At 49.1% G+C, this 22,884-nt stretch overlaps 1 protein-coding gene across 7 annotated transcripts in view; it reads right to left on the reverse strand.

The window, feature by feature from the left end:
* The window catches only part of CYLD (CYLD lysine 63 deubiquitinase), a 33,125-nt gene extending 10,958 nt beyond the window's left edge, over positions 1-22,167 (reverse strand). The window contains exons 1-10 of one of the 7 annotated variants that reach the window (XM_059668078.1): positions 22,008-22,166; positions 21,370-21,452; positions 13,432-14,056; positions 11,730-12,032; positions 9,347-9,452; positions 7,261-7,359; positions 5,519-5,635; positions 2,319-2,698; positions 1,332-1,497; positions 199-340 (exon numbers count right to left, since the gene is read on the reverse strand). In XM_059668078.1, the coding sequence (XP_059524061.1) occupies positions 199-340; positions 1,332-1,497; positions 2,319-2,698; positions 5,519-5,635; positions 7,261-7,359; positions 9,347-9,452; positions 11,730-12,032; positions 13,432-13,935 (1,817 nt within the window). In that variant the 5' untranslated portion in view covers positions 13,936-14,056; positions 21,370-21,452; positions 22,008-22,166. Of the gene's footprint in view, positions 1-198; positions 341-1,331; positions 1,498-2,318; positions 2,699-5,518; positions 5,636-7,260; positions 7,360-9,346; positions 9,453-11,729; positions 12,033-13,431; positions 14,102-21,369; positions 21,453-22,007 lie in introns of those variants that run through there. The other 6 variants (XM_059668077.1, XM_059668082.1, XM_059668080.1 and 3 more) reach the window with 6 other exon arrangements.
* Positions 22,168-22,884: the final 717 nt, after the last annotated feature.

Genomic DNA, 22,884 nt, shown 5'->3' on the forward strand with positions numbered 1-22,884 from the left:
AGAGCCCGGCTCCCAAGGAGTATAGGCCGCACAGAATGAAATGCAAGCCTCCCTTCCATCCCAGGTGAGACACCCAGTCGCTCTACGCAAAGGCAGTGAGCAGTCTCTCCCTCTCCCTCTCTCCCTCTCTCCCTCTCTCTCTCACACACACTCACTACCCAGGGCGCTCTCTTCCTCCGGGGTTCACTGTAAACTTACCAGAATAAGGTCGAGTCCAGGTAACAAGAATTGTAATGGCCCTGGATGCCTTTCTTCTTCCCCATCATGATCTCCAGACCTTCCTTTTCCATTCTCGGTGGAGTGTTTTCCTCCACAACTTCACTCAAGTAGCCTCCAAAGGCTGAAAAGAAGACAGAGGTGGAGACGGTCGTTCTTTTAAACTATGACCACAGGCATCCCTGCATATGTCTTCACTTAAAATATTCTTTTGTATTTTGAGGCAAAATTTGTTTCTCAGCTCAAAGCAAAGGTAAGGGTAGGTTGGGGTTACTGTTGCTGCGCATTTCCAGCCTAACTGCCTCCACAAGATAGAAATCGCTGCGGAATACGAAGGAGTTAATGCGAAAAAGCACCTGCCACGCAGGGTATTTTGTTCCCCAAATACTTCACTATTTGTCTGAAGATGTGTCCTTTCAAGTTGGAAAAGAAAACAGAAATTCCGAGGTACTATCTCAGCCGCATGAGAAATGTCTTCCCAGGAGGGTTTTCCTGCGCGGCCTGCCTGGCCCCGGAATGCTCCCCACGGTCACCCGGAGGGGCGGCCCGGGAGTCGCCGCCGCCACGGGGACGCGCTCCGCCCTGCGTGGAGCCAGCTGCGCTGCCGCTGTGAGCGCTGCCTGCGTGCCAGGCGCGGACTCGTGCACTTGGCACGTAGGGGCGGCACTGCTGACAGCACACGCTCACCGACGCCCCGGAACGAGGCTGAGCAGGGAGTCGTGCCCCAAACGCACACATCTACCTCCCCGGCTGTTGAAAACCACATGCCTGTCGTCCACAGGAAGACAAATATAAGTCCCACGATTTTCACTTCCTAAGCCTCCAACGCATTTGCCTGGCTTTTCCTTTTCTTAAACGTCCCCGCTTAGGATAACTGTAGCTTCCTTACACACCAGGCAACAACTCTGACCGCTTCAGAGGCCTGATGAAGGCTGTAAGACACACATCTGTCACGGCCCCGCCGCCAACCACGGCCCCGCCGCCTGCCACGGCCCCGCCGTCCCCTGCCCGCGGCCCCGCAGCCTGCCACGGCCCCCGCCGCCTGCCACGGCCCCGCCGTCCCCTGCCCGCGGCTGAGGTCAGACCGAGCCCAGAGACGCAGGGAGGGCAGGTACCTAGAGAGTTGCAGCGCTCGATCTGGTTGGACACCGGCTGCAGGGACGCGAACCTCGAGTCCGGCCGGCAGCTCTTCAGCTTGACGAAGAGGGCCTTCTTCAGGGCGCAGGTGAAGTAGCGGGTGCCCCGGAAGGTGCCGTCCGTGCAGCCCGTGCACTCGTCCTCCTGGGAGAGAGAGGGGCCCAGGCCTCACTGCCTCGTGCAGGGGTAGCGTGCCAAGAGCTAAGGCTGTGTGCCTGCACCCTTTCCCGGAACCCCGCACCCCTGTACTGAGGACCCCTCCGGAAAAGGCTGGCTCATCAGCATTGCGGCCCACAGCTAACGATTTCAGAAATTCGCTCCTTAATCCGGCACGAAGCCCTCAGTGGTCCCCTCAGAATCCATGTGGAACCTTCCCCGGCTAACTGACCTTCCTGTACCTTTTCCTAAAATATTAAAACTCCGCGTGTGGGGGGGGAGGGGGGAAGGGGGGAGAGGCTGTTCATTTTACCAATTCCCCCCCCAAAGCAGCATTAACGAGCATGCAGATACCACAGGCCCCATCTAAATAAAGCTCAACGCGCTCAATTCTCCTCTTCCGATTATGAAATGTCAAGCGATACACTGTCCGAATCTCCAAAGGGAAAACCTCTCCTTCTGGCGAAGACCCCAAAAGATTTCTTAAAATGGGGATGAATCTACAGCCAGTGATGCGGACATTAGCGCTGACTGGGGAGGGAGGCCGGGAAGGAAAGCAGGGGCTGACCAGGGGCTGCGTCCCTCACGTCGGGTTTCACACAATGAGCCTACACATGAACCTCGCGCTCCATTTCCACTCCCGGCCGCTGATCGGCTGTCACTTCGGAACAGGTGACCAGAGGTCACTGGGTGGCAGGGGAAGTCAGGCGACACGGGAGTAAAACTGCTCTCACGTGACTGAACATACATTTCAGCAAAGCGCGGAGCAGGGGAGACCCGCCCGTCCCGCTAGCAGAGGGGGGCGTTACCAGCTCCAGCCCGGCGAGGACTTCGCTGAGGCCCGGCGGCTGCCCGATCCAGCGGATCACCCCGTAGAAAGGAGGGTTCTCCTTGACTTCCGCCAGCGAGCCCACCTCCAGCCCGTGGCAGCTCCCGGGGGACGCGGCCACCGGCGGGCTGTCCGGGACGGGCGTGGTGTTCAGCTCGCCCATCACCGACTGGACGGACAGGGAGAGCGGGCTGTGGCCGATGGTGCCGTTGGCATTGGGCATCTTGGTCAGGCTGAAGGGTAAGGAGTGGAATCGGTTCTCGCTGGACAGCGAGTTCATGGTCGGGGGCTGCAGAGGGGGCGACGCCTGTCCCAGCTCTGGAGGCAGCTCGGTAAGCGACTTGGCAGAGTCCTCGGCAACTAGAGAGAGGCGTTCTCCGTTAGAGGAACGCATCGCAGGGTGGTAGGCAGGCCCCACCGCCCCGCAGATGCCCGCACACGGGGCCCCACTGCCCGCCCGCCCCCTGGCGGGACGTCACCGCACACAGCCTCGATGTCTCCTCACCACGTCTTCAGCCTCCGCCCACCTCCCCGTTTCCACCTCAGTAAACACCACCCCGCTGTCCAATCCATAAACATCTAGTATTGATTAGGGTGGGACGGGTTCTCCTCCCTGTCCATGGCACAGTGAGGGTAGAAACCACCACAAAAGACGCCACGACATTTAAGAAAGATGCTTCTCTGTAACAAACAGACCAAAGGAAAACTGGTGTAAGTGTTTAAAGTAAAGAAAAAAGACAGAGAAAACCAACATCCGTGGAACATGTCTAAAGTCATACCTTTCAAGGAAATGTACGGACTTAATCGTTTATTTTAGAAAAAAGAAAGATGATATTAATGACCTCAGCATACAACTGAAGAAGCTAGAACCAAAAAGTAGTCAAAAGGAAATTTTAAATAAAACCAGAAATGAATGAGGGAGAAAACACAGTAGAGAGAACCGAAGCCGAAAGCTCTTTTGCTGAGTGACTAGCACAGCTGCCGGCAGCACTGCGGCCGGTGGGGAGGGAGGAGCGTCTAGTACAGCCGTGGGCAAACTACGGCCCGTTTGAAATGAATAAAACTAAAAAAAAAAAAAAAAAGACCGTACCCTTTTATGTAATGATGTTTACTGTGAATTTATATTAGTTCACACAAACACTCCATCCATGCTTTTGTTCCGGTCTCCGGTCCAGTTTAAGAACCCATTGTGGCCCTCGAGTCAAAAAGTTTGCCCACCCCTGCTCTAGTATGTAGTGCGGGACCACCAGTCATCCACGCTCCGCCCGAAGTCACTCCCAGTGGCTCAGAAACAGCGTGAACGGCAAACCTGTGACTTTTGGGGAGTCAGCAGAGGGGAGTGTTCTTACGACGGTAGGTTGGAGAGAAAGTTCTTAAACATGAGTATACACACAGCAACGGAAAAAACGGACAAACATGGTCACGTGAAAATGAAGAGCTGCTTGTTCAGTAAGAGGCATCACAGTAAGACTGAAAATATGAGCCCAAACAAGGAGAAATTACTTCCATCCTTGTATCTGACAAAGGATTGGAAGTTAGAAAAGGTCTATAAATCAGAAAGAAAAAAAAAGGCAAAAAGAAGAAACCTAATGGGACGGAATACTATACGGCAATGAAAATTTATACTCATCACTAGAACTGGGAGGAATCTTAGGGACCTAATGTTGAGTGGGGAAACTACACAGATACATACAGTCCAATTCCTTGTATATAAAGCTCAAAATATGCAGAACTAGGAGTCTACATATGCAAACTTAAAGAACTCTAATTTTAAAAAGAACAGAAGAGAAAGATTAAATTAAAGATGCTGGAGGCTCAGAGGAGAGAGTGGAGAGAATGATACCTTCCAGCCATTAAGTTCCTCGAGGCTCAGCCTTCGCCCGCGCCCTCCATCCACTCTCTCCTTACGACACTATCCTGGGACTTCGATCGCCACATGCATGAAGGCAGCCTACTCCCTTTCTCCAGCTCTTCCCTCTCTTCGAAGCCCCAGATCTGTATCTCCAACTGCCTGTGTGACAAGTCACCCCTGGAGTCTAAAAGGCCCTCCAACCCTCATAGTCAAAAGCAACCCCTCGCCTTCCTCCACAATCACCCAAGTGTGCAAACCAGAAACCACGGAGTCGGCACGACACCTCTCCTCCTCAGCTCTCACGCCCAGACTCTCCGGGAGTCCTGTCAACTCCCTCCCACATGGCTCAGAGCCACCCGCTCCCAGCTCTTCCCCAGCAGCCCCGTCCCCGCTCCCACCATCCGGGACCGAGCCCCAGCAGCCATCCCGGGCCCAGGCGTTCACACACGCCTGCTCCGACCCCTGCCCACGCTGCAGCAAGGGTGAGCCTTTCAAAACGGAAGTTTGGTCGGGTCACGCCTCGCTGCAAGCCCTTCTGGGGCTTCCTGTGCCTTCCACTAGGGCCAGGCCTCACGTGCCCTGGGCCTGGTGCCTTCCCAGGAGAGTTAGGCCCCTCTGTTCTAGCTGCTCTGGCTCTTTCGCCCTTGAACCCCAGGCTCCATTGCCCACGAAGCTTCCCATACGCTGTTCCCTCCGCCTGCAAGGCCCTCCTCACCCTTCCCTTCACCCACCGCACTGCTCCGGTGAATCTAGCGCCTGTCACTTCCTGGGGAAACAGCCTGAGCCCCAAGTAAAGTCAGGCCTCATGCAAGGCCACGCACCTCCCCCATCCCCACCGCTGCAACTCTACCTGCGTCTGATCACTGACCACCCTGATCTACTTTAACAACCTGATCGTAAACACAGCCAGGGCGAGGACCAAGCCTATTTTCTCACATGTAACCCCGGCGCCAAGAAGAATGCCTGGCACATAGTAAGCACCCGAACACACGTGTTGAACAAACGAAGAAGAAAAGGAGGAACCAGGAGAACACGATGGCCCAGAACCACGGGAAGGAAGGGTTTTCAAAGGGCGTGTGTTAAAGAGACGAAGACCCCGACGGAGAGGTCTTTAAATGACTCACTGATTCTAGAGACCTTCTACCCGCAGGTCCGCTGGGCCAAGAGAACAGCTGCTAATACATTTTCTAAAAGTTTTACCAATCTCAGCCGTGCAGTTCAAGCTGTGCACAATATTTCAGTTCAGCAATATTACTCATTCAATTTCCCCAAACTGCAGCTCTGGGTGGCGACGCCATTCCTCTCTGCTGAGTTAAGGCTGGGATTACCTTCATCGATGTACCACGTGTTTTTTGACTTGGGTGGCAGCTGTGAGTCCACAGAAGACCCATTTAAGGTATAAAATAATTCCGATCGGTTTCTACTTCCAGGGTCTGAGGTAGAGCCTATGGAACAGGAAAAGCTACTTTTAAACACAAAGGCAATCTGGTGTGGAAGCGTTCCCATCACTGAAATAAACACGCGCGTGGTGTTAACTCTGTACACAGCCCATCGATGCCCACGGACCCTGCTTCATCAGCGCCGGCGGCTTTTCAAACTCTGGTAACCATTTTGGAAGAACCTGAAAGATTCTTCCAAACAAGACTCAACATAGGAGGGGAAACAAGTAAGTTTAAACAAACTGCTTTTAGAAAATGTTTTTTTAATCATCTCATGTACTGGCTTATATCCGAATGTCAACATCACCATTCCCCAATTTCATTTGACAAACCCGTGGGCTCACAGATTTAGCCTCTAATATTTAGAAGAGTTGCTCTCAGAAGGAGGGAACCTTCAAACGTTGAACAAATTCAGTTTTAAAAATGCAAGGTTTAAGCATTTGGAACCGCTGGGCATTGGATTCCTGGCTGAGTGTCTTTGGTTCCGGAGAGAGTGAAGCTGCGCTATTTCCTGCATCGTAGGTTCACTCGCCGTAAGAAAGGGTCGGTGTTGCTATGCCTCAGACATTTAAGACAGGACCCGCCCCAGCACCGAGGGGGCTGCTGCAGACGCTAGCAACCAGACAAAACCTGGCTTTCCCTCCATTCACAGCAGCCAGCTCCGTGCTTATGCCTACAACCAGGTCTGCTGCAACATAAGCAACACACATCTTACGAGAATACTTAGGTTATTTATGTAAGTGAGGGCCGCGTGTTTGAGGCACCCTATCTAGACCTAAAGGTTAGCACAGAGAATATATCACCTACACAGTCTGTTTCATTCTAAGTATCCCAAGGTCCAACGTCAGATAAAATATTTCTCAAGCACAATTTCCTTTCAAATGAGCCAAAAGAGTTTTGTTCTCTAGGTGACCGAGGAGAACATACTCTTCCCCTAACTCACTTCTGAGTTAGCAAAAGTTCTTACAGCTTTTTAAATGAGCTCTTCAGCTTATATAACTACCATCCATACATCTATGAAATATGTGGCAGCTGACAGAAAGAGCTAAGAACTCCGCATCTATTTTGGGGGAGCTTCTGGAAGAGGAACAAACTGTTTGCTTAGCAGTCTGGAATTTCATTTGTGCACATCTAGTTAGTGAGAGCCACACAGCTAGCCTCTAGTGTACTTAATCCCATGTAGCATCTTAGCCACATGCAGGGAGGGCAAAGACAGGTCACTGTCGTTCAGGTGACAAATAATGCCATCATTAATCAACAATAACAAAAGAAGAATAAACTCTGTGTTTCACGCGCTCACAACTACAAAACTACGTTTGCCCGCCATGAATGATTCGTTTGTACAGCTGCACCTCTAAACAAGGTACGAATGTCGCGAGCAGGGAGTTCCAGAAGCCAGCGGATACGGACCAGCAAGACACAGGTCCTCGCCGGAAACGCTTCTCCAACCAAAACGGGTTGGAACCCTTGGCTTGGTCAACACCATCCATAAAAAATGTCAGGAAATGACTAAAACCAGCTGAACGGAGCAAGTCTCCCCGCCTGGCCGGCTAACACCTGAGCCTCTTCTCAAGGCCACGGGCAGGCGGCCGCCCAGTTACAGCTGAGCACTGCGCTCTGGTCACCCATACCTGTCACCTTTGGTTTGTTGTGACTGGAGGAACCTTTGTCCCCAGCGCCTCTTGATGCAAAGGCCAGCTTGGGAGGCCTCCTCTCCGGGGTCACGCTATCTGAAACGGGAAAACACGATCTTTAATGGTAAAAGCAAATCCTCACAGAAGGTAAACAACCAGCAAATAACGACAGAGCAGCAGAAGGCTCTTCCCAACAAAGAAGCAGTATTTACACAATAGTTTTACAAACGATTAAAGGCCATCGAAAGTGTCAGAATCAGTGCTGTATTCTGAAGCGGAATTACTACACGATAATACACCCCAAGTACAACTCAGCTAAATGCTCCAACTTCTAGAAAATGTACTCGCCTTCCGCCCCTCCGCCCAGGCCCAGCACTGCCTTCCCCTCACCTCGCTTCCCACTCCCCACCGCGCACATCTAACTGGCCCTGTGTCTACTGCGTCCGTCCGGCCGCCCTCGGGGGTGAAAGCTCCGTGTGGGCGGCTTCATGTCTTGTTCGTACTAGACCTCCACCCCCACCGGAAGCCTGAGTGCGGCTGACTGTGTTTGAAGGAACGAATGGCCTTGTACAAAACTGAACATAAGCATGCATCGCGCCATTAAAAAGCACTGCGATTTACCAGATCATAAATTATGTTCTTTCCATAAACAGGCTTGAAAAGGTCAATTAAATATTCCTGGGTACAGTCTGACCACATGTATGCTCGCCTATGAACACAACCCAGGCTCCAAAGAGAAGCAGGGAAATCGCTAGAAAGCCCATTTACAGGAAAGTGAGAACTGATTTCAGAGAAATCAAGGTCACGGTATGTCAGACTTTCCAAAGTAAAACGGAGAGGCAGCTGTCACTTCAATGCCTCCAACTAAGTCAATGTGCTCTCGCCGTAAAGCTACAGTCCAAGGTAGAAAGCGCTTCCTAACGCCGCCAAACAAGCACTTCACATCGTCAGCCAGCAGGAGAGGGGCCGGGCCGTGCAGGCAGAAGGACCCTCAGGACCATCCAGTATCGGCCCCTCCGTGTTTACAGAAGAAGAAGCCGAGGCCTGAGATGACCAGGGGGGACTCGCAGTGTTCTGTGTCAGAATCAGCAGAGATGGAAAAGCACTGGGAGCAAACAAACCGCTTGCTCACTTGTCATCCTTGTTCCAGTAAAATTTAGCTTCCATAGAATTAGAGACAAAATACATCTCCATGGAAACAGCATCTCAAGCACACGAGCGAGGCCGCGAAGTATATTTTTCCAGGCTGGTCTCCACAGCCCACGTGTACACACAGGATGGGGTGAGGCGGCCACGTGAACGGAGCTTTCGGATCTGACCGGTCTGGACTTCACCCAGGTCAACTGTGGTCCCCTCGGGCCCGATCTAAGCCCCCGTGTTTTTTATCAGCAAAACGGGGACAATTCAGACCTACCTGGTAAGTCTGTCAAGAATGCAAGAGTCTAAGTCATCTAATTCGGGGTTCGGGCACTTGTGGCTGCTGCACGCAGGCCTCCTGGCATTTTATCCCGATGGCATAGCGCTCAGTAAGTCGCCCGCCCAGCCGCCTGTCAGTGTACAGTGAGCATCTGACCGACAGACGGGCTGGCGATGCCTGGAAATCTACCAGGAGCGGGACGGTGCTGCGGGGCAGCCGCCGGGAGGGATGTACCCAACAGCTGACAACAGCCATCAGGTTCGACTTGTTTGGGTGAAATAAAGGACTGTTGGGATTTTTTAAAGACGTAAAGCTGAGTGAGCCATTGCCGACTGCAGGGGCAGGAAGCCTGATCAATCACAGCGTCTCAAATGGACAGGGCCTGCCACACACACACACACACACACACACACACACACACACACACGCACACACGCAGAATGGACAGGTGAGGAAAGGTGAATGGCACCCGCGCTCACATATCCTCAGAGAGAAACGCTGTCCGTCTTGTTTCCATGTGGGGGTAAGAAGGCACCGTCTATTGAATAGCAATTCCCAATTTTATAAAAGCTCCAACAATGCACCTCGAAGCTTGTATTTGCATCCTCATAACAAAGCACATCCTTCCAGCGCCACCCACTTCCTCCGGAAACGGAAGGCACAGACCTGGGATGATGTCGTTGATGTGCAGGAGGAGCGTGCTCTCCACGCTCGCGAAGCTGCAGAGCGGCACGCCGTCGAACCTGCCGTCCCAGTTGCCGATGGGGTTATCCTGGAAGTGAAGTGACAGAACCAACTTCAAGATCACAGCCTGCAGGTTCCATAAAAGATTCCCCAACCCGCTCACACTGTCACGGTGAACTGTTTCTTTGGGCCGGCCAGAGAACCGCGCTGAGCACCCCTGTGGACGGCACGCTCAATGTCACCGGGACAGGCGGAACTGAGGAGAGTGCGGTGCCAGGACGCGCCTTTCCAGGAATGCCTGAGAGGGGTTAGAAGGATGCTCACACAGCCAGCCGAGCACGGACACAGGCAGGGGAGAGGCGGGGGGCGGGAGGGTCTAACCGTTAGGCAGCCTGCCCCAGTGAGCCAGGCGAGGCCCAGACTGCCAGCTAAGGACGGCAAGGCCTCCCCGGCTTTTGCCAAGTTTGAGGCCTCAATGACCTGAAGCAAAGGGAGACTAACCCACTGACCAGCTGCCCTCCTTCTCAACCTCCCTTCACCCAGCTCACCGTCTTTCCTCTAAATTAATACTCAGTATGTAAAGAATAATGGTTTGGCCCGGCTGATGTGGCTCAGTGGTTGAGTGTGGACCAGGAACCAAGAGGTCATCGGGTCGATTCCCGGTCAGGGCACATGCAGGGGTTGCAGGCTCGATCCCCAGTAGGGTGCGTGCAGGAGGCAGGTGATCAATGAGTCTTTCTCATCATTGATGTTTCTATCTCTCTATCCCTCTCCCTTCCTCTCTCTCTGAAATCAATAAAAATGTATTTTTTTAAAAAGAAGAATGGTGTGAAGGCGTGCTTAACTGTTAGCTCTCCCGAGGGACCCACGGGTTTGATCTGGCTCTAACTTTGTTCATGTTAAATATCCACTAAATGTTGGTCTAAACAGCACAGTCATGTTTGTCTAACTAAGGGCTGTGGAGGGGAATTTCCTAGAATTTCCCAGCACAGGATAAGAGAAACTTAGGCCCCAACATTCATACCCCACCAACAAGCACACCTGAACAGGGAGGAGTAATCGCCGCGAGCATCGTGAGTACAGAGTCTGTTCCTCACATCCGCTCCTCACTCAGGCTAGTGCAGGGGTGGGCAAACTTTTTGACTTGAGGGCCACAATGGGTTCTTAAACTGGACCGGAGGCCGGAACAAAAGCATGGATGGAGTGTTTGTGGGAACTAATATAAATGCAAAGTAAACATCATTACATAAAAGGGTACGGTCTTTTTTTTTTTTAGTTTTATTCATTTCAAACGGGCCGTATCCGGCCTGCGGGCCGTAGTTTGCCCATCGCTGGGCTAATGTGTCAGAACTCTGTATGGATTTCTTCCTTTATATCTAACAAATTCTTGTCCATATTTTCAATCTGTGACACAAATGTTCTCAGCCTTTTCTCCTCCTCCTCTGAATCCCACGGGTCTCATTCAACTCACTGAATTGGAATGTGCCATTACTAACAAATAGCGGGGTAGGGGACATGAAAAATGAGTGAGACAAACAAAAACCAAACACTGTGTGACGCACTTCTATGAGGTACCTAGAATCGGCAAATTCCCAGAGACAGGGAGTAGAACAGAGGTTACCAAGGGAACGCGGGCTGCGGGGAGTGAGTGTGGGGAGTTAATGTTTAAGGGGGATGGAGTTCCAGTTTGGGATGACGAGAAAGTTCTGGAGATGGATGGGGCGATGTATGCACAATGTGGATGTACTTACTGCCACTGACCTGGACACGTGAAAACGGTTAAGATGGTAAATGGTATGTCATGTGTATTTTGTCACGATAAAAAATTTTTGTTTAATTTTTTTTTTGAGTGAGTTATATCGTCAGAAAATACTCTAATTGTCTCTTCCTCTAGAGCAAGGGCTATTCCTCTAGCCAGGTATTTTCCATGGGTGATCTTTACACTACTCATTAAAATCAGGCCAGCCAATACAATTTTGCAAAATATTAAAGAAAGAGAAATAGAACCCCCACCCCCGAAAAAAAAACACCACCTTTTCAAAATAAAGAAAAATAAGGTATTATGTAATATATTTTGGTGTGTTTTTCTGTCTACTGGTCAGCTATCATACAGCAAATTTAAAGATGGGAAATGTCATTTTAGTTTATTCAAACTGATAAAAAGAGGACATGCAATTCTCTATCTAGTCTCCCATCCCATATCAATGCTCCTTTACCAGCGATCCATTAGAACCTGCTCTTTACATTACTCCAAATTAGTCCATTTGAAACCTGGTATTCAAAGCATCTAATCGGTACCTAAATGGGTCACAGAACTAACAGCCATATCCAGGGAGATCATGTAACCCAAAAGCTTCTTACTTACCATGTCCACACCAACGAAATAGCCTAAGTTTTCTTTTCCCGGCAAAGTGCCACAGAAGATAACCGTGCCAGACTCTAAGCCTTCTCCGATTTTCAGAGAAACCCTCGAGTTTATTTCCAGAGGAGGGAAATCCATCTGCGCTGCATCCCCGGGGCCTGCGTAGTCACTTTCCAATCCGTTGTCATCCTCGTCTACGATTTCTAGCTTGTCCAACGCCACAAACACGCCGCAGTCTTCCTCACACTGGAAGAGCTGCTTCCCTTGGTAGACCCCGTCCGTGAAGCCCTGGCCACGACCTTCTTCCTAGTTTTTTGTGGTCGTTTTTAAAGGAAAAAAGATAGATCGATCGATAGACAAACAGACAGACAGAGACAACCCGTAAGAAAAATATATCCACTCTGGCGCGTTCCGGGAAATCACTGAAAAATTTCTAAATGACACATATAAGGAATAGAATTATTAGCAGTTGCTACTGGATATAGGGCGTTTTTAAGAAAATAAGGAAGAAGCTGTATCTGATGCTGAAATAAAACTACTTCATTTCAAATTGTAATTCTACTATGAGAGAGCAGGATGAATTCTACATTGTCATTTGAACAATAATATTGTCATAGAAAGAAAATTTGACTTTAAAATAACCGTAACGCGAGCTCCATTTATTGAGCACATACTATATGCCAGCTGCATGCTACGTCCTGAATTGAGGTATCACTAAAACCCCGTAAGTCGGGTGCTATTTGATAGGCGAGGAAGCCGACTTAGAGAAGTAGCTTGGTTAGTAACCTGGTAACCCAGCTAGTAACCGGCATAGCTGGGATTCAGATCTCCCACTGTTTTACCCGCACTGCTTTAGACCATTAAATCAAGGAGAAACAAGGCCTGAAATTCTATTTGTAAGACTGTCAAGAATGTACCGACATTTAAGTTCTCAAGAATTGATATTCATTTTGAAAACCTATCACGAGTTCTTGGTTCTCTTTTCAGTAGAAAGAAGTTCCAAGATGACTTTCACATAACTAACAGGAACAACGATCAGCAAGTTTAAGTTGCCACAATGTATTCAGAAAAAAATCTTTTCTCCAAATTCCATCACTTACGAACACACAGTAAGAAAAGCTGAGAAAGCTACAAATGGCAATGTCACAAGATAACTAACCATTTTCTGATGTGACTAATTAGTGTGCAATCAGTAGAGTTCCCTTTCAACACAGACAATATTAAAATTCCTGCCTTGCTGGTATAGCTCAGTGGTTGAACATCAACCCATGAACCAGGAGGTCACGGTTCAATTCCCTGTTTAGGACACATGCCCAGGGTTACAGGCTCAATCCCCAGGAGGCAGCCGATCCATGATTCTCTCTCATCATTGATGTTTTCTCTCTCTCTCCCTTCCCCTCTGAAATCAATACTAACTTTTTTTTTAATTCTGAGATATGCACGTCTTCAACAACTGCATGATCTGTTTGCATTTCCTACTGCAGGAGGACGTTTTTAAAGCTTCCAACATATCAGTTGTGGCATCATCTCAATTTATCACCAGGAAGTAAATTCTCAGGATTATCAACAGTAAAAATTCTGGAAAATTCCTGGGCAGACATTTGGTATTTAAAGGGGAAAGTGCATGCATGCATACAGATACACACACACACACACACACACACACACACACACACGGCCCACAAGCATGGTCTCTCACACTCACCAGTAACTCTACTCCAAAGAATATTCCGGACACGGTCCTCTCCGCTAGCAGGGGGCCCCGGAAGCGCACGACTCCGGGGAACTTTTCCTCCCCGGGCCTCAGCTGCACCTTCACGCGGCTGCCCACGTCGACGTGGAGGCCCTTGCTCAGCCTGGCTTTGCTGTCCAGCAGGACGAGCCTCTCCTCGCAGTTGGTGATGGCCAGGAGCAGCTCGGTGTGCTTCTCACTGATCTCCACCACATCCTTTTCGTCCACGAAGAGCACCGCGTGCGGCTGCTCCAGGATTTTCAAGCCGATCTGATTCTTCTTGCCTTTGGCCGACGGGACCCTCGAGTGGCCCACAGCGCGGTCTTGGACGTACTGCCCGATCGCCCCCTTGGGGACTTTGAGGACCTTCTGGGTTTGCTTGTCGGTCACGCTGTATTCCTGGATGAGCAGGTAGAAAATCCGCTCTTCCCAGTAGGGTGAAGTAACTTTTTCTTGGCTCCATAAGCCTGAACTCATTGTGACATTAACTCCAAAATATTAACTCAAAAAAAGGGGAACGACGATGTTTGTGGCGAAACCGCAAAACATAAATTCACTGGCCGTCCGCAAGCATGGTGTGGGCGACGTGGTGTCCATGCTGCAGAATGACAGGAAAACACAAAGCCTGGAGGAGAACAGAAAGGAGCTCTTCGCTCTGCATGCGCCGGAACTCAGGTTAAAAGCTTTAAAACCTCACTCAACCAGGAAAACACACACAAATAAAATTCCTCCCAAAATACCTAAAAAGGTTAAAAGACATATTATTTGTACGTACTGTAATTTTACATATTTCACTAAAGAGATCCGATTGTAAAGCATCTTCAAAGACAATATAATAATGTTTGTTTTCAAGGCACTGGTGTTTGTAAAAGCAAATTCTAAGTAAAAGATGATGCTATAGGCATATCCTTACATTTCTAAACTTTAAAAAGTAGCACTTTCAATAGAAAATGCCTAACGTAAATGGATAGCTGCTGTATTTGGACAAAAATAACATAAATCAGAGAAACCAAGATGGCGGCATAGGTTAACGCCGGAGATTGCTGCCCTCGAACAACCACTTCAGAGATATAACGAAAGGACAGAACAGACATCATCCAGAACCACAGGAACGCTGGCTGAGTGGAAATTCTACAACTAGGAGGAAAGAGAATATCATACCCAGACTCAGAGGAGGCGCAGTGCTGAAGTGAATACTCAGGTGCGGAGTGCGCGGTTGTTGTTTTCTATCGGGAGGGAGTTTCAGACTCTGAGCTCCAGATCCTGGCGAGTCTTTAGGGACCCAGACTCAAACGGGAGAAGCGGGACTGTCTGGCTTTGGTCGGAACTCGAAGGCAGCTTTCTCTCCGAGGTTTGCAGCGGTTGCTGGGACTCTGAGAGGCAGAGTCTCTGTGGACGGGACTGAGAGCAGCCATAACTGCTTGTTCCACCCGCCTTGTAGATCCCCAGGGACCCGCCCCGCCCAAGCCCTGTGCAGAGCCATTTGCCAGATAGCCTCAGGCAAAGGCTAGATTAGCACCGCCCTAGAGAGCTTCCAGCACAGAAGCTCTCCCACTGCAGACACAGCTGACTCTCATAGCCAGTTAGCCTGGAGGTCAAATCACCCCTGGTATTGCTGACAATCAAGGCTTAACTACAACAAGACTGCCCACAAAGACCACTAGGGGGTGCACCAAGAAAAGATAAAAAAAATGCAGAGACAAAGAAACAGGATGCAAATGTCAGAAATGGTAGATATAGAGCTCAAAACCACACTTTTAAGGTCTCTCAAGAACTGTCTAGAAGCTGCCGATAAACTTAGTAAGGCCCTCGAAAAGACTGGTGAGACCGCTGATAAATGTAGTGAGATCCTCAAGAAATCTAATGAGACCCTCGATGTTGTGATAAAGAACCAACTAGAAATTAAGCATACACTGACTGAAATAAAGAATATTATACAGACACCCAACAGCAGGCCAGAGGAGCGCAAGAATCAAGGCAAAGATTTGAAATGCAAAGAAGCAAAAAACACCCAACCGGAAAACCAAAATGAAAAAAGAATCCGAAAATACGAAGATAGTGTAAGGAGCCTCTGGGACAGCTTCAAGCGTACCAACATCAGAATTATAGGGGTGCCAGAAGAAGAGAGAGAGCAAGATATTGAAAACCTATTTGAAGAAATAATGACAGAAAACTCCCCCCACCTGGTGAAAGAAATAGACTTACAGGTCCAGGAAGCGCAGAGAACCCCAAACAAAAGGAATCCAAAGAGGACCACACCAAGACACATCATCATTAAAATGCCAAGAGCAAAAGACAAAGAGAGAATCTTAAAAGCAGCAAGAGAAAGATAGTCAGTTACCTACAAGGGTGTACCCATACGACTGTCAGCTGATTTCTCAATAGAAACTTTGCAGGCCAGGAGGGAGTGGCAAGAAATATTCAAAGTTATGAATACCAAGAACCTACAACCAAGATTACTTTATCCAGCAAAGCTATCATTCAGAACTGAAAGTCAGATAAAGAGCTTCACAGATAAGGAAAAGCTAAAGGAGTTCATCACCACCAAACCAGGATTATATGAAATGCTGAAAGGTATCCTTTAAGAAGAGGAAGAAGAAGAAAAAGGTAAAGATACATATTATGAACAACAAATATGCATCTATCAACAAGTGAATCTAAGAATCAAGTGAATAAATATTCTGGTGATCATAATAGAATCAGGGACATAGAAAGGGAATGGACTGACTATTCTTGGGGGGGAAAGGGGTGTGGGAGATGCAGGAAGAGACTGGACAAAAATCGTGCACCTATGGATGAGGACAGTGGGTGGGGAGTGAGGGCGGAGGGTGGGGCGGGAACTGGGAGGAGGGGAGTTATGGGGGGAAAAAAGAGGAACAAATGTAATAATCTGAACAATAAAGATTTAATTTAAAAAAGAAAAAAATAACATAAATCAAATAAACTATTATTTCTGTATGTATACCTAGTTTATGTAAAAAGTTATCCATCATAACTATTATGTTCAACATCTTTTCTCAATCAAGTATCATAAAATCACATCCTGAGCCACAATTCATTTATCTATGTACCATATTTTGATAACGGAACATTTTATCTCTGACTGTTTCATTTCCTTATCTTGTACATTCGATAGGCAAATGTTAATCATATTAATCATAGCTATCATTTAATTTCTCACAATCAAAATCATCAAGATACAGTAACTCTGATTATATTAAAGATATCTGAAAAAAATCAGTTCTGCAGACATCAAAACTTGGACTACATACCAAGGAAATATAGCCGTATAGTAGCAAATATACATGTTTGTATACCTAACTATGTATACTAGAAAGGAATACACAAAAGATAATTTTCAGCTTCCAATTTTCATTTTAAATGTTTCAAGTATACTAATCTTTTGAAATTAAAATAGCCTACTCAACTCTAATTGATGATTAAAAACTATACAATTTCATTAATTCAAATTAGGACTTTAATCTGTCATTTTAATTCATTGTCTTACTGCCAACAATAGTTCCGATCTATTCCCTGTCGCATGAATGGGCTCTGTGGTGTCTACATACGGTATTTACTCCCTCCCCTCTGACAGGTATCCATTACCATTGTCCCAGGTAACAGTGGCAGCTGATAGCACTATCATATTCACCCTTTTGTTCTTGGAATTAAAACGCAAACCCTCCTAAAACTAAAGAACCGGATTTTAGGTTTCATCACTTAATGATTAAGGGATCTGGCACATCTATGCACAGGACAGCATTTCCTTTAGGATGCGCTGCAGGGTAACGAGGCATCTATAACGATAAGTATTCAAAAGCCCGTCAGACGAGGCAGGGAGTCCGCACGGACGAGGCAGGGAGTCCGCACCCTCACCAGCAGCACTGAGCTGTCTGCGCAACAAGGTGAGGGCCGGGCCGGGAGCATGGCTGCTTCTCTCCCTTTTCCTTTTCTTTTTTGATCATGTGTTTGTCTTTATTCCACTTGAGGGCGCTGTCTACTTCAGCAGGAACAGCGTCCATTTATATCTGCCACTTACGTAAGACACCTGTGGACACCGGATCTCAGCACCAAATAAACAAAACCTCTAGGGGCGACCCCAGCAGCCACCCAAAGCCTTCATTCAACAAGGAAATAGCACTATTTTCCTTGCCCATCGAATTACCCATATGAGCATAAAGGGTTATCTGAGACTCTCAAAGGGCAGAGGTGTCTGCTGCCTTGTGAGCAGGCCCTATTCAGACCATGCGCCTGAGCCCTGTGCCTGCTTCCACAGACGGACAGACGGCCGTTGTCCCTTGCCCTCAGCCACCTCCCGCGGCCTCCTGCAGCGTGCACAGGCCTCCTTCCACGGCCTTGCTGCTTCCAGTCACTTCTTGGAAGCCAGGTGGTGGGATATTAACCTGCATGGGCACTGGGTGGCTCCCAGGGGCTGAGATGGTCGAACAGCAACCTTTGAAATGTGAGCCCTTCTTCTGTTCTCTGTACCAGGGATCCAAATATTTTGGCACACCCCACAACACACAAAAACTTTTTAAGTATGGCAATTCTATTTTGAAAAGAAATTTTTTAATTTCTAAAAATTATACCTTCAAATAGTAAAATTAAGGACTTCTTGAGTCGTAATAATTACTATATGCCAACAGCACCTACTCTACTGGCTCCCTAGCTTAACAATTCATGTCCCAATTTAAAATAAAACCATCAGTGCCAATGAACTATTACTAAGACTGAACTAAATTACTATGTGACTGCATTAGGATACTATATTTTAAGTGAATTTTATTTAAAGTATTTTCTACAAATCATTTAAGACACAGTCCCTGGTAAAATTGGACATAATGCTTTGGTTTAAAAAGGCTGAGGACAATCTAACAAGAGTTACCACGAACCATGTTTCACAGCGAACTCCAGAAGGGGCAGTACCGCCTTTCTAACTTGCGTTAGCACCAGTGCGCGTCAGCCGAGACTCCATAGCAGAAGATTGCCAAAGCAAAAGTTATAAAACATTTAAGAAGCATCCTCCAAAACCACAAAGCATGTGGTCTTTCTTCTTTCAGAGAGAATACATTAAGAATAGGTTAGGAACTATCATATTAAAAATTGATTCTCTTCATTGCAACTGATCATCAGAGAGAGTTGAATGGGGAACCTTAGCTGCGGTCTAGAGTTATACACGCTGATGAGCTTCTTGATCTTGAACGGATCAATATAACGGCATTACTGCAGAAATCTGTCAATAAAGAGACTTTCTGTCTCGTCAGAAAGAATATAATGCCAACATTCTCCTTTCACTGGTGTATGTAGAACAGCAATCAAGTCTTAAGACACCCCAGCAGGGAAAACTGACTGCAGATGATGTGGGAAAGATTTACGTCATATTGTCCATGAGTTCTTTATCACTGAAGGAGGTCTGTCCATTTGTTTAGTATTTTTAGTGTTTTAGTATTTTCAGTGTTGGACCCTGAAAAATACAGACTTTGTAAGGTAGGATGGCTGCCTTCACTTGCGTTCTCTTCCTTCCTTTCAGGTCTCATTGCTTAACTGCCTCTAATAGGACACTTCACTTTGAGGGTTAATAGGCCACAACTGGTTCATCTAAATACCATGGCACTGATTTCAGGCTGAAGAACTGAGGGATTGCAAGCAGCCTGATAATTACTGTAGGTACTAAATGAAGATCACCAAAGAACTGGAATACAAAATGTAGTTAAGCTCAAAACCCTATTGAACAGAAGGCCTTGCTTTTGACAACATTCGAGATGAGAAACAGTTCAAGGTCACAAAGATTGGAAACTATATCTGGTTATCTGAGCTTGCTGACAGTCTGAGTCCTGAGTAAAGGAGAATTTAATTATATTAAAACAAAGTCATTAAACTGAGATGAGGGTTGGGAGATGCAAATATTTACCAGTCTCCTATCAGTGCAATAAAAAGGTGATCAAGAAGTTTTATACGCAAATATTACAGGTCAGAAGTACCTTGTTCTAAAGATAATCCTAGTACAACTGAACAGCCTTAGCAACAAAAAACTGATAGTGGTTAACTCTCCAGAACATACTGCGCCACTTTGATTCTCAGGTTATCAAGTTATAATTGTTCAGAGAACTTCACTAAAGAAAACAAAGACAGATCTCATTCAAGACCAGTTTGCATCTCCTGAGCCATCGGGACTTGCTCTAAAACCTCAGGAGGCTCTCTAAGCCAGAATAAAAATGGCCACGCTGAAATACTGCCCCTAACGTACAAGGCCGAGGGAAGAAGGTCAGGGTGAAGACCAAAGAAAGGAAAGACCATGGGACGTTTTCCAAAGGCTTCTGGATAGCTAGAATAATGACCATTTTAAGAAAGAATATCTCTCGTTAAAACAACAAGCTGTTATATTCCCAAACAGCTAAAGAACTGAAATAGAGAGATTTGATGATGAGAAAAGAGACGGTCAGCTTTACTCTTCCTCATGGATGAGCTTGTGGCCCAAGCAGGCAAGTGTTCAGTCCCTAAAACAACTGGGATTTATAAGGTTAAAAACACACCTGGCCCCCGCACCTGGAAATTCGTGGCAGAAAAACAAGGACTCCTGTGGTCACTAGAGCAAGCATGTCAAACTCAAAGTCTACCTCGGGCCAAGTAAAGGAGGCACGCGGCCCGCGGGCCTCAACTCTGACATGCTTGCACTGGAGTGAACTTCCAGACTGTGAATTCCCCAGGTCCTTCACGTTTATATTTCTGATCCCCCAACCCGCGCCTGACAATATGGCAGGCGTTGAGGGCGTGCAAAATGAATGAATGACTTGGTTAACTCAAATGATAACAGTGAAAACCAAAATTCCATTCCCTCCTTTTACTATTGTTCCAGGTTAAAAGAAAGAAAGAAAAAGATTCTGGAGCTGGGAGTATTTTAATGATTTTTACCTAATTCTCTGGAAAATAGCTCTAATTCATAATGAAGTCACGGCCAATGTTTACACCTCCTCGTTGTTAGTTATATTATAAAAAAAAAAAAAAGGACTATTTCACAATTACGAAAACCACTCGTTTGGGGTTCATTTGAAACTGGCTTCCTAGATTCTCGCGCCGTGACTGGTGCCTATGGATTCCCTGTAACGATTGAAAAGACCTCGACAGACTGAAAACCGTGGTGTGACAGTCAGAACAAAACATTAACAGTTTGATGAGTAAGATAATTACTCCTTTCTCTCGTCTTGCACGGAAGACTTCCTCAAATCAAACGAAATCACAACCTAGGCAGGACGCAGCCACACGCAACCGCTGCGGCTGAGGCTGAGCGTCTGATGGTTTATACGACCAGGGCCCGGGTCTTCGCGGCTCTTCACAAGAGTCACCACCGCCCGGAGGCGGCTCCTTCGCCAGAACTCCGTAAAAATCTGTCGCCGAACGTCAGAGGACGTTCTGGGTGTAGTCGGCGTTCACAGTACCTGAACTTCCGCCAGGATTTCCAGCCAACCATCTTGTCCCAGTACTAATATTCTAGTTCCAATCCACCCACTACCCAGTGGGAACTTGGCAGCTGCATTCTTAGGGCCATTCAGTCTACTTGGGACATGAGGGGGTGGACGGAAAAACCAAGACGTGAATGAACACCCACCCGCTCTCGAGGCCTGGGGTTTTCTCCGGGAGCCGAGGGCTGCAAAAGGGACAACCTTATGAAGATCCCCATTAGCCCGAACTGGACAGCAAGGTGGGGGGATGCGCCTCCTGGGGGGCAGGGATGATGGGGACCGGGAGGCTGTGAGGCTTGGTGGCTGGAAGGTGACAACCGCTCTAAATCATGCCAGGGCCACGGGGTGGGACAGAAAAGATGCCAAGGACGTGAATAACCGGGCAGCTGACCCAGCTCAGCAGATGGTTGAAAAAAAACGATAGTAAACAGGAAGGAAAAGGAAAGTGTACCTTGTTTCATTCAACGGGGTGCACCTGTCAGCCGAAGAACCCGGGGCCGGGCAGAGACCATCCTCTCCCTGGGAACGGGGAAACTGAAAGGAAAAGCAGAACACGCCATCAGCGAGGCCCGAACCCCGGCTGCTCTTCCTGGACGGAAGCCACAGACACCCCGACACCCATGGACCGACGGATGCCAGACGCGCCACCCCGCCGAGGGGAGATGGCACAGCCGGGGGGCTCCCGAGGCCAGCCCGGGCGGTCAGGAGCCGGCCGGCGGCCCGTGCCTCGGTTTCCCCATTTGTAAACACGGGGTCCAAGGGGGAGAGGGGTTCCTGCGCGGCTCCCGCTCCAAGTCCTGTCTTCCCCGGGGGTCCCGGCGGGGCGGCCAGGCGCCCACCACCACTCGGGAGCCTTCTCGGGAAGGCCCGGGGGGTGGGGAAGCCCCGGGCGAGGGGAAGCCGGGCTGACGTCAGCGGGCTCGGTGTCCCGCTGGCCGGACCGGCTCGGGGCCGGGGCAGCTAACGGGCTGGCGCCGAGGGCCCAATGGTCACGGCCACGGCCGGAGGCGTCCAGGGGCCGGGGAGGGGCGCCCGAGAGGCCCCGGCTGCCCACCGCTCGCCGGTTCACCCGCCCCCTCGCTCACTCACCTCGGACAGCGGGACGGCGCCTCTTCCCCGGCCTGGTTCGCCCGCGTCCCGGACCGGCCCCGACGCCCAGCGCCCACCGCCCCAGTATTTACCTCCGACGCCCGGCCCCCGCGCAGCCGAACCTGCTACCTGGGCCCGCCCCCACCTGCCCCGCCTCCGAAGCACTGGAGGAGGCGGGAGAGAGCGGGGGCGGAGGGCGCAACCGCCGCGCTGACCAATCACAGCCCGAGGTGCGTTCTTGCGCACGCTCTGATTGGGTCTCCCAGTGACAGACCTTCCTCCAATGGCTGCAGACCCGGAGCGGTCTGTCGGGACTTTCCGCTCCATCAAGCTCGGTGGAGCCAAAGGGAAAGTGGAGGGAAGGGGAGGGGCCCCGGAGGATGAGGGCGGGGATTGGACGGAAGACTCTGGGTTCCGCGTCCCCATTGGCTGACACCTGAGCGGGGGCGGGGCGTCGTGCTTCCCGGGCTCCACCTCCCATGCCCGGGTTCTGGCAGTAGGCTTAGCTGTCAAAACACTTGCAGGCTGAGTTTGGGGCTGTGGGTAGAGAGCAGTCCAGAGGAGGGCTGGGAATAGCATCTCAGGGTTCCGGGGAAAAGCAAAGCTTTGGAATCAAACCGAAGTGTGAATCCTTTGCGCTTTCAATAAGGAGACGCGTGGCAGGGGGAACTCACAACCACGCTGAGCCTCCATGTCCGCATCTGTAAAGTGGAGATCATCGTAACACCTGTCTTGCAAGGAGTGTTGTGAAATGCACAGCAGGCGCTCAGTCATGTCAGACCTCTTCCTGGGACCTGTGCCGCTTCTGAACCCGGGTGGCCACCTCTCCCAGGTGGGAAAGAGTTCTCCCTGAGGTGCTGAGGACGGGGTATCCGCA

The sequence above is a fragment of the Myotis daubentonii genome, chromosome 15 (assembly GCF_963259705.1).
Source record: "Myotis daubentonii chromosome 15, mMyoDau2.1, whole genome shotgun sequence".
Taxonomy (NCBI): Eukaryota; Metazoa; Chordata; class Mammalia; order Chiroptera; family Vespertilionidae; genus Myotis; species Myotis daubentonii.